Below are 11,294 nucleotides of genomic sequence, written 5' to 3'. Positions count from 1 at the left end.
ATTGACAAACTTCTTCAATTTTTTGTGAACTTTTTTTCAAAGTTGATGAATTTTTTAAAAAATTTATGAATTTTTCCCAAAATCAATGAACTTTTTTGAATTCATTTTCTTAAAATCAAAAAGTCAACGGTCAACTGGTGAACCATTACTACTCAACCCAGCAAACCGATTTTATTTTTTAGTGAACCAGCAAACAGAGCGATTCCTGTTGGGCCGGCCCATGAGGGGCAGCGCGGGCACCGTTTCTCCTAGCGCGCGCCTGAAGCACCTAATAGGAGCTCCCAATGCAAACGGGCAGCCGTGCACAGCATTGTAGTATACTATTTGGATAATCTTGTGTCCTACCAAAACATCTGAAGCATCTCCTCTCACCACCATTTCTACCGAACATTTACAACAATCTCATCAGGTTCTTCAGTGTTCGATCACAACGGAAAAATACAAGAGCCCTCCCTATCACCACAAGAGCCCTCCCTATATATGTCGACTGTAGACCCCAAGAAGAATAAACACGGACGGATATACATTAAGCCGGATCGGATCGGATCGGTCTACTTGAAGAAGAGGCCCTTCTTCCTCCCCCGCCGCTTCTCGACGGCCTGCGCAAAGAATAGTATCCACATGTTAGTTCAAGGAACACATGGTCTCATGCCCGGCGTACGTGTTAGCAGGTATGACCTTCGGGACCTTCTTGTTAGTGGTAGTAGGTAGGGTCTCTTATGTCAGATGTTAGTGAGGGGTTGGATAGAGTACTGTACTGGGGGCCATCATCACTTCATGATGACCAAACAAACCGATGATATTTGTTGTTATGGAAAATAATAATAGCAGCAGTAGTACATGGTTGCCTTGGTACGAAATGAAGGGGGCGATGTTAGTATGTAGTGTGCCTGTTGCGAGAGATAATGGATGAGCTCATACCATGGATCTGAACAGTCTTAGCACTAGCACAATCGTATCCCGCGACCTGCGAAATATGGAACACATGACACGATAAGCAACAGTCACACAAAGCAGAGAGAGAGAGGAGGGGAGTGGGGCATCTGGCCGAGTACTATCACAGGCTCACAGTTCAATCTACTTTGGTTTAAATTTCCAGACCATACTCTTAATAAGGAATTCAGTCCTGAACCGACATACTTTCAGTTGTACCGAGCGAGTCCCTTTTCATTCTAAAAAGTTATGATGACATGTAAAGTTGTTTACTATGGGCACCCAGTAGCCCATGCCGCTAACTAATGTTTGGGGAAGCATTAAAACTTTGCGCCTATTTATAGTGAAGCGGTTTTTCAGAGAGGCACTCACATGTTATTGTCTGCTGGCTGGAGATTATACTCGTCACCGTCAGCTGATACAATCGAAAACTCTGTCTGACGCTCGTATCCGTATGGAATATTAATCTGAAAAAAAAAACAGTATGAAGTTTGTTGTTAGATCACAACATACATATCCAACGAGAAATAGGATGCACGGGTTTAAATCAAGGGTCAAATATAACGCTGGTTAAATAAAATCAAAGCAAGACTGCAGAAACCAACATTGGTAATAGATTAGTGTATGGAAGTATAGTTGTAAGTGACTGAGCTTATACACACGAGTCATTTCAATTGTTCTGCCCACATTTTTTGGCAGGAGTTTGTCAATCTCCTGAAGAAAAATACATGATATGAAGAAAGCAGTGCCCAAGCAGAATTACGAATTGTCACCAGATTGACAGAAAGGGAATGCTGAAGGAAAGGTTTTTAAACATGTTAATCCTTACAACTAGGGTACCGATAGTCTGATACTAGTGGCAAGCAATAACTCTGATGATGACCGATACACAATCTAATTCCGACTGCAGTGTCCACAGTGAAACTTGAAGATGGATCCTGTAAGCTGGAACATAGCACACCTGCTCCCAGAAAAACTCTGCAAACAGCCAGTTTGTGGCTGCTTCTTCGGATTTTCTTATTTTGCACACATAGCAACAGATACATGTATACGACTATACATATGGAACAGCACAAAGTTTGATCTACTAAAACCAGCGAAATCCTTATGTGTGCCAGGATTAATTTAAGGTATTACTGGTGAGTGGTGACACCTAGCCAACACTGGTTTTGCTTCAGTCCACTTTGGGGAAATCAATGTGCTAATTAAGTACCGAAAGAACCAACAGAATTCCTTGGCATTTCCAGACCTAGATCCACATTCAGAAGAAAAACAATACTAATACTGAAGAGTAGGGACATACAGCAGTTGCTTTCTGAAATTTCTCCGTGAGAACAACTCCACGCTGCCCGTTGCATTTAATGCTGTAACCTTCCCTCTTTATTGCCAAAACAGCTGGTTCCCACATGTCTAAGAATCTCACCTGCTATTATGGGATTAAACATTTCAATTAGTTTTGGGACATCGCAAGAAAGCAGTAACAATGCTATTGGTAGATAGTTGTAGAGGACAGGAAACATACAGGCAGTTGGACTTGATAAGACACATGCCCAACTTCAAGGGTTTTCTTTATGAGTTCCTTTGTTTGAGGATCTGCAGAAAAGATGATTACTCAAGTTGTGATGCGTACAAAGTGCAAGCGGAACAGCATGCTCACAGTTTCGATACTCACCGCAAGTGATTTTTGCTTGATCGTTAGCATAAACCTTTACGATGTCACCCTACAATGGGAAACACGAAGGTTTCAAAATGAAACGAGACATTTTAATACTGGAAGTAACAGAAGCAAATCGGGTTTTTTAGAAAAAAAATGTTTAGCCGCCTACAAGATTTCAACCCAGCTTATATAGCATCTTGCTGTATCAATATTTCATAAAGGAAGAAATTTAAGAAAAGAAAACACAGGTAGGACCGTCTGGATACTCTGGATCTCAACAAACAGAAAGAAGAGCATCGATATTAATGGCAAATATCTAGTGATCAATTGACCTGAGCTTCCTCACATCTGAGATCCAAGAGATCAGAAGAAAAAAAAGGTGACTGCTAGGCTTGATTCGTGCTTGAGAAAATACAAAAAAAGAAGAGGTGTGTGGGGACCCTTGTGTGTGCTTTTCCTAGTACCAGTGGAGTTCAGAAGTGACAAATTACAAAAGGATATCTGGATCTACTTCCTTGAACTTAAGAAGAGCACATTTGTAGTAATATTCAGCTTCATCGCATGTTTTCACAAAGATTAACATGACACTCCATTCGCTTGACTTGGCTCAGCGGCTTTAGTTCAGTAAATGCTTTCGTATGAAGCTTGAGTCAAGTCTCAAAAGGAACACAGAAAAATACATAGTCCCAGTGCCAGGATTCCTAGATGTAAATCATAGCATAAAGATCAGCACATGACAAACTGATTACCTTTCTTTTTCTGTCGTCTAGGGGTTGGACTTCAATGGCTAGTAGATTATCAACATCATCAGCAGTAACCAAATAGGTGGGTTGCCTTGCTCCTACACACGCACGCACAAAAAGGAGTTATGTGAGACATAATGGCCTCCTGATATAAGTAACAAGGTCACAGACCATAAATTCACTTATTATGCAGCACACACACAAAATAGTACCTTCTATGAATTTTACGGAGCCATCATCTAGATGACGAACCCACTGCACAGACAAAAAGAATTGCAAAAATGAAAATCTGAACCAACAAGAAGTATGATGAGATAGAAACATCCAGTAATATTTATTCAAAACGTGGGTCAACAAGAGCTATGGAGCGTACCTCGAAATTACAACTTGTGGTTCCGTTGATGGAGAACCCACTTGCTTGAAGGTCCCGTCCAGGAAAAGGCTCACCCGTGATTCGAAGACCCTCTATGCCTGGCAATGGATCGTCCTCTGCAGCTGCATATTGAAAGAAATGGCATCTATCTTCAGACTGAATGCAAAGCTAAAGAATTATGATGGTTATATATGAACTTAACACAATAGTGACTACCTTCAGAAAAAGAAGAACCAGGCTCCTCGGGAACAGTAGGAAGATAGGGATATGAAGGGTTTGCTTCCTCAAGGCCAGATTCTAAAATAGGTGAGTCTCCAGGGCCCCATTGAGCAGAAGGTTCGCGCACATGTTGGTCTTCAGCCCCCACAGAATCATCCAAGACATACCTTCTACTAGGGCCCTCGAGTGGTAGGCTCGAGTTCTGAGCAACGAAACCAAACTGCAGAGCATCAGAATCACGTTGGGACGCTTGAGCAGGAACATCCTTCCTAAATTGGTTGCTGCAATCATAAATTAGTAATCTCATTTAGTACTCTAGTTATGCCTAAATAAGTGTATATAATATGATAAATTACAGACTAACAGAAATGTGCTAAACCTACCAGCAAACAGTTTATGTTAACAAGATGAAACAATGATATAAGCAAGCAAAAGCAGAAGCAAAATGTGCACACGTGACACATCAATGAATTTTTCAGAATTATTGGTTATCCTAGAAATTGCAAGATTCAGTGATGGCTCTTCCAAATTATTACTATCATGCAATAAATCATTAATCAACGCAATGGACACAACAAACTTTAAAAATGTTCATGTCTGTTGTTTTTATCCAGCCTTTCCCTTTTTCACTTGTTCGTTTTCCTGAAGGTGCGGATAACCAGCCAAGTTACTAAATTGATCCTGGTTCTTGTCCCTTGCCTTCCACTTTTTTTTTCTTTTAGGTTCATTTCCGCTTCTTAGTCCTTTGGTTGCCTCCAAATTGATAGCCACATAAGGTGCCATAACTCATAACCAACTCAATAATGGTACAGGTAGCATTTCAGCAACTAGTAGTGGCAGGTGGTGTGATGACTACAAGATGTTGCTGGGCAATGAACATAGATGATGTGGTCCGGGTGCTGAGTATTTGCATGACTACCGTAGATAACACTGTTAAAGAGCCAAAAGGTAACTTAAGTTCTTAAAGAATAAGCACTACCTGCTTGAAAGAGCGGCCCTTCCTCCGTAATCTTGATCCATAATTCTTGTAGGAGCCTCACTTGGAATTACTTGATGGTTTTTCCAATTACCTCTGGCTTGAACAGGGGAAGGGGAGGACATTGGAGATTGTACTTGAGGATATGGCGTCTGGGGCACAATATCAAGGCTGCTTTTGTTCTGGGAAAGTACGTAAAAGGTTATTAGAGGAAGGAAGCGTGTGTTGCAACATGATCACAGAAGCAGTGTAGAGCTATAGTGGAGTTACCGATACTTTTCCAAGAGGATTGTTAGGTGACTGTACAGGAAGATTGGTCTTATTTGGCAATTCATTTTGCCATGGGGTAATCTGATACTGTGACTCCTTAACTTTCTCCTGCATCATCCAAGTTTGCACACAAGGCAACTTCAAAGTTCTGTAAGAAAAATATCAGCAGTAAGCTGTGCAAGCATGACAAGCTCACTACTGACTACAGAGTATGTGCGCATTGTGCTTCTGAAACAAAATGCATATTTACTGCAGCTTCGTGTGGCTCACCTCGGTGAGCATTAGTTGCTCCTGCAGATGCCTAAACAAAACCTGCAGGGCGAGGAACACACATTCAGCAAATGGTTAACCCTAAACCCTGGCCACTTCCACTCAGTTCAGAACAAAAACAGAATCTGCTTGATTGCATGTTCTGAATTTTAAACTGTGCTCAAGTTGCTTTTCACCATCAAAAGTTGTGCCATGTTTCTTAGTCGCACTGATATAGTTTCATTTAACCTTTTTGGGTCTTGTTGGCCTTGTACTCCAATGAATATATTCAGGTGCTAGTTACTCAATGACACGGTTCCTGCCAAAACGTCGGGAAACAAGACATACCTTCAAATTACCAACAATGGATTGAGCATCGGGGACAGACGGTCGTAGGTTCTCATATTCAGACAGAATAGGCAGCAAAGAGGATATGAACATTGACCTCTCTTGATGTGCAGTCTATACAGTAACAGAACAAAAAATCAGTATCATTTCAGTTTCTTTACTACTCCCTCTGTAAACTAATATAAGAGTGTTTAGATTACTAAAGTAGTGATCTAAACGCTTTTATATTAGTTTACGGAGGGAGTACTATGTTAACAGGTTGTGCAGATGAAATGATCTAGGTACACAGAAAATTTAACATATCAAAAGAAATAAAACTCGAATCTAACAACAAAATTCCAAGTCCAAGACCAGGAATATCTTACGGTAAAATCTGATAACTCCAAGATGTAAAAATGACAGAACCAATTGCGTTCTGTTTACCTTACCCTCAGTCAAGCACTCTCGCGCAGTAGCTGTTTCTCAAACTGCAAGTTCATAGGTCATAAACCATATCTAACTATTGTAACAACTGAGCTGCACAAGTATTTTAAGGTGAAAAGATTCCTTAGGTTATTGAAAAACATGGTTATGTGTAACATGCCCGTGCGAAGCTTGTGCTGCAATCCTAAGGCACAGGCCCAACTAAGATAACAGATGCATTCATAAACTTTCAGTGAATGTGTTATCTGATCTAATATAAATGTTTTTACACACATTTTGGATCTTTTACAGCAAGATGCAATAAGAATCTTCAGTTCATAGAATACAAACAAATTCATTCAATTTGAAATGGGTATCGTAAAATCATCACCAATTTAGAATGATCTCTACTTGAGGATGCAAAGATAGAACATCTGGCAAGCATTCAAAGCAAGCATACAAGTCAGGAAAATTCCAATGACAGAGAAGTACCTGCAATGCATATGCTAGGCGGATGTTTTCCTCGATAATATCTTGTCTATATGCTAAAGACTTTGATGCTGCATCAACCAAGTCTTGCTGCTGATGATCAAATGCCTGAAAAAGAAAATCGTTTTAAAGATAATACGGTGCACTCAACCAAAGGAACCAAAGAATTGCGATAAAGCAAATATCTTACCACACGCATATAAGCGATGCGTTTTTCCAGCACCGATTTTTCCTTGAGTATTAGTGCTTCCTAACAGCAACAGCTTGCGGTCAGGTACAAGATAGAAAGGGAAAGACAGCGTGAACGGAGTGCTTTTTCATTGTACAGAAATATATTCACCTTTATTATATAGTTATCCAGATGCTTTCGTAACTGTGTGATCTCTTCTTCGTGTTCTTTGACCTTAACAGTAAGGTCCTGCATAGGAACGATCTTTGTCAGGAACGCTAGGTCATGTAGATGCATATGGTGTTGCAGGGGAATCGAACTGACCTGCTTCCAGGACACGTTTGAGTTCATCTCTGAAACAGGCAGTAGCCCCTGTCCAGGTAAGTTGAGTCTGGAATCATAATCGCCTTCTTTTCTAGGCCTGTGCGAAGGAACTTTTTTAGTATTCAGTACTGGTACCAAAAGGCCCTTCCTTCTAAGACAGAGAACTCCTTAGGAAACAAACACCATATATACGTGCTGGAGTTACCTTGTCGGAGAAATGGAACGAGACGATGGAGTGGAGAAGTGCGAGGGTCCACCATTGTCCATTCCTGCCGGCTCCCTTCTAAACGCCTGGCTGCTGTCGAGGTACTTGTTGTGCCTCGTCTGTTGGTGCACCAGGGGGTCTCCTCCGCTCTCTGAAACCCCGTTGTGACGGAGAGCAGAGGCGCCTCGCGGGTTCGCCGAGGCAGCGCCGTCATAAGGCGTGGGGCCGTCCATCTTGCTAGTGACGACGGAAGTGCGGGGCTCTTGGCTCGCGCCGCCGCCGCCGCCGAAAGTGGCCTGGGATGCAGCGTCCTCGCTCTGGAACCAAATCAACGGAGAAGAGAGCACGTAAAAAACGATATGCATTTTCATTCATATAGCCATGCTATGCTAGCAACACCAGTGTGGCTGAGCACTTACAACCCTCTGCAACAGCCGCGTCTTCTTCATCAGTTCCTCCTTGAGCCTGTTGTTCTCCTGCAACTAGGATGAGACAGACAAACAGCGGAAACCGAGAATCAGCTCATGCGTTGGTTGGTTGAGCGAGCGAACGACACGCCTGACTAATTACTCATAAACTGCATTCAGCAGTTTTCTGAAGGCTCACAATACTTACATAACAGGAAGTGGAACAAATTGTGCAGGCAACAGGGCAGTGTGCACACATGTACTGTAATTGGTAGTAATCCACTGGTGAAGAGGGGCCCGTGCGATTCGGCCGTTTCCGGCTGACCCCGGAGGCGGGCGGGCGATCCAATTCAGCGCCGAGCCGAAGGGGATCGGCGCAGTATGTATGTAGTTATAATCGATGGAATTGCAGCTAGCTAGTTAGGGGTTAGGGGGGGGGGGGGGGGGGGGGGGGCGGGGGGGGGAGGGGGGAGGGGGTGGCTGACCTGGTCGCGGATGGTGCCCTCGGCGCGCTCGACGGCGCGGATGACGTCGAGGAGGCTGCCGTCGTTTCCAGCGGAGGGGGAGGGGGCAGGGTCGTCGGCGGAGGCCGCGGCGAGCCTCCCGGCGAGGTGGTCCATGGAGGGAGGGGGCGTAGGGTTCGGGGGAGGAGACTGACTGGCTGACTGACTGGAGCGGGAAGCGAAGCGCGTGGAAGGAAGGAAGGAAGTCAGTCACGGGGAAGGGGATGGAAATGAAGGCGACGGAGGCACCTACCACGGCGGAGGGGGTGGGGCCGGAATGAACCGGAATGCCCATTTTTCTTTCTTTTTTATTCGGATCCATCTCTTCATGACTCAAACGGGCTTTGGATTGAAGCTTACTCATCTCATCTTTCTCTTCTCAATTGCCAATGATCAAGATAAGGTTCCCTTTTTCATATATTGAAGCCTACTGCATGGACGATATATAGCTTTGATGGGAACGTGACGCCTACGCCATGGGAAACTGTTCAAAGGTTTACATCTACTTATTACTCATCAGCCACTCGATTATATGAGCTACAACATGATTATTTTCTTTACTTCTTTCTTTCTTGCTTTCTTGAGGAAGCAAAGTGAAATCTCTACTTGGTGGTAGTAAGGACAGGTAGCCAAAAACAGATATGACACGTTCAACTTAATTAACTTAGAGACCATTTATAGCCCGACTTATTAGCAAACCGGGACCAATGCGCCTCGCCCTGGTCCATGACCATTAGTCCCGGTTTGTGCCACAAACCGGGACTAAAGGGTTGGTCCTCGTTGCGGCCAGAGTTTAGTCCCACCTCGCCAACCAAAGGGCGCTCACACCGGTTTATAAGCCCGTCCCTCTCTGCCTTGTTGAGCTCCTCTCAAAATGAAAATAGATGCCCTTATACAGGGAATTTGACCTAAATTCATAGTGAGTTTCTCTGAAATTCATAGAAATTTATTATGAATTTAGGTTGAATTTTCTCTATAGGCGCATCTATGCTCATTTTTTTATGTTGGGGCTGGCGATCTTTACAGACTTTTTGTGTGTTGAATATGCACCATTCAAAATCAGTCTCTGCTTTGAATGGTTCATTTTGAACACACAAAAAGTCTGGAGTTCAAATAAGTTCAAGAAAATGAAATCCCTTTGTAACAGATAAGTTTTCGTCCGAAACCCTGATACTTCAAAAGAGATTGTCCATTTTGTTCACGAAGTGCATCCAGTTTTTGCCGTAACCCTCTCAACTTTCTTGCACATGCTATGTGGATGAAATGATGATACCATGCCAACTTTCAACCTTTTCAGAGTTCATTTGAAATGCTTTCCAATTTTAGGGTCTTATAGCTCAAAATAATTAGTAAATGCATGAAAAATAACAAATGAAGTCAGAAAGGATTGAAAAATGATGATGTGGCTTTGAATGGTGCATTTTGAACACACAAAAAGTCAGGAGTTCAAATAAGTTTTAAAAAATGAAACCCCTTTGTAACAGACGAGTTTCCGTATGAAATCCCGATACTTTGAAAGAGATTGTCCGTTTTGTTCACGAAGTGCATCCAGTTTTTGCCGGGACCCTCTCAACTTTCTTGCACATGCTATGTGGATGAAATGATGATACCATGCCAACTTTCAACCTTTTCAGAGTTCATTTGAAAAGTTGGAGGTTGCTACCCTGTCCAGATTCATTATGTGCTCGGGTCCTGAGGCTCCAAAAGCTCCAAGGAATGGTTCGCTAACATGGCGTGGCATTCTAGAGGGCAATAGTATTCTTATATATGAAGGGGGGCCTGGACTGGAGGATAGTTAGCTGTGATAAGGTGGATATTTGGAAGTGGCTGCAGGCATCCTTTGGAGATTAAAAAAGGGATATTTCTATAAACAAAGTGTCGGAGCTATTGCTTTCTGAGGTGGATGCCGAAGATATTCTAAATATCAAGATAGGCAATTGGGAGGGTGGGGACTTCTTGGCTTAGAATTGGACTGCTAACGGTATTTTCACTATCAGATCAGCATGCCATGTAAAATAGCTACATAATTTGATGGTAAACGCCAACAATAATTGTGGCTCGTCCTCTGCTGTTGTTATACATAGTTGGCGACTCAAATTATGGCAAGCCAATGTGCGCGCAGTTGTCCTGCAGTAAAATTAAGCTTAATGTAAAATGTCTTGACTGCTGCAAGTATGGATCCTCAGTCATTGTTTTTGGAAAGAGGTGTGCCTAAACCTGGGTACATGTACACCCCTTGTCTCAGCCATTAGACCACTCCAAGATGCGTATGAAAGCCAGGATATGCCTATGTTATGGAAACGTGGAAGGAATTTAAGGATATCTGCAGTTTGTCTTGCTGTGGGAGCAAAGTGCATCCCCAACCCGCCCCACTGCAGCCTCCTCCCGTCGACCGCTGCGGGTTCTATTCCAGCCCCATTGCTACCTCTTCCCCCATAGTCGGTCGTGAACAGGTCTCCTACTGCCACATTGCTACTTCATTCTCCTCATCGCCCACCACCCGACCCAACTCCTCCGCCGGGCCTCCTTCTATGCATGGCTAGCCCGCATCCCTACAGCACAAGCTACACCACTTATCCCCTCCTCCGCGAGATTGATGTCTCTCTTTTCTACCTTCTCCCCTCCCCCCCTCAAGCTATGGCCACTGCATCAAGGTAGAGGTGCAGCCCCCTACCCAACAACATGTGGGGGCTTATGAGCTTGCACACTGTAGGGTGTTGATGTTGGTGACCTATCTTCCTCAGTTTGGTATGCAGGTACACGAACTCCTTCACAAATCAACTGATTATCTAATGGTAATTTATCTATTTATACTTACAGATAGTGCAAGGCTGAATGAAAAACTGGGATAACTAAGCCTATAGCACATACCTGGCTTACTCAGCCGATGGGATGAAGTGGCGAAATGACAAAAACCGACGTACATTAGCTGGTGCTGCAGCAAGCAGAGATTCAATCCTGGTCATGCGATCCACAACCTCCTTGATCTCCCGAGCAGAATGTCGAGCCCTATCCAAACTTTGATGC

At 43.4% G+C, this 11,294-nt stretch overlaps 1 protein-coding gene across 6 annotated transcripts; it reads right to left on the bottom strand.

The window, feature by feature from the left end:
- Positions 1 to 310: 310 nt before the first annotated feature.
- LOC109776588 (uncharacterized) lies at positions 311 to 8,526 on the bottom strand. Of its 6 annotated transcripts, none has more exons than XR_006671504.2 (21): positions 8,250 to 8,517; positions 7,777 to 7,839; positions 7,358 to 7,674; positions 7,153 to 7,249; positions 7,000 to 7,077; positions 6,850 to 6,909; positions 6,663 to 6,767; positions 5,769 to 5,882; positions 5,442 to 5,483; positions 5,172 to 5,279; positions 4,905 to 5,083; positions 3,923 to 4,206; positions 3,707 to 3,828; positions 3,546 to 3,588; positions 3,340 to 3,431; positions 2,606 to 2,654; positions 2,456 to 2,526; positions 2,237 to 2,359; positions 1,306 to 1,400; positions 679 to 967; positions 311 to 599 (listed from the first exon to the last, which is right to left on the bottom strand). XR_006671504.2 is itself a non-coding variant. In XM_045234495.2 (21 exons), the coding sequence occupies exons 1-21, from the start codon at positions 8,382 to 8,384 to the stop codon at positions 552 to 554; spliced, it is 2,265 nt and encodes a 754-aa protein (XP_045090430.1). In that variant the 5' UTR covers positions 8,385 to 8,526; the 3' UTR covers positions 311 to 551. The 6 variants fall into 6 exon arrangements, 4 of the variants coding, with proteins under 4 accessions (XP_045090430.1, XP_045090428.1, XP_045090429.1 ...); XR_012203993.1 differs by having other exon boundaries at positions 2,237 to 2,356; XM_045234495.2 differs by having other exon boundaries at positions 922 to 967; positions 7,777 to 7,833; positions 8,250 to 8,526.
- Positions 8,527 to 11,294: the final 2,768 nt, after the last annotated feature.

This window comes from Aegilops tauschii, chromosome 3 (genome assembly GCF_002575655.3).
Source record: "Aegilops tauschii subsp. strangulata cultivar AL8/78 chromosome 3, Aet v6.0, whole genome shotgun sequence".
Taxonomy (NCBI): domain Eukaryota; kingdom Viridiplantae; phylum Streptophyta; class Magnoliopsida; order Poales; family Poaceae; genus Aegilops; species Aegilops tauschii.
This window is presented reverse-complemented; position numbering and strand designations above follow the sequence as displayed.

Coding starts and splice junctions, on each gene's coding strand:
- LOC109776588 (XM_045234493.2), bottom strand. CDS start 8,384: ATGGACCACCTCGCCGGGAGGCTCGCCGCGGCCTCCGCCGACGACCCT. Junction 7,078..7,152: donor CAAACGTGTCCTGGAAGCAG/GTCAGTTCGATT, acceptor GTTCCTATGCAG/GACCTTACTGTTAAGGTCAA. Junction 2,360..2,455: donor CTTATCAAGTCCAACTGCCT/GTATGTTTCCTG, acceptor ATCCCATAATAG/CAGGTGAGATTCTTAGACAT.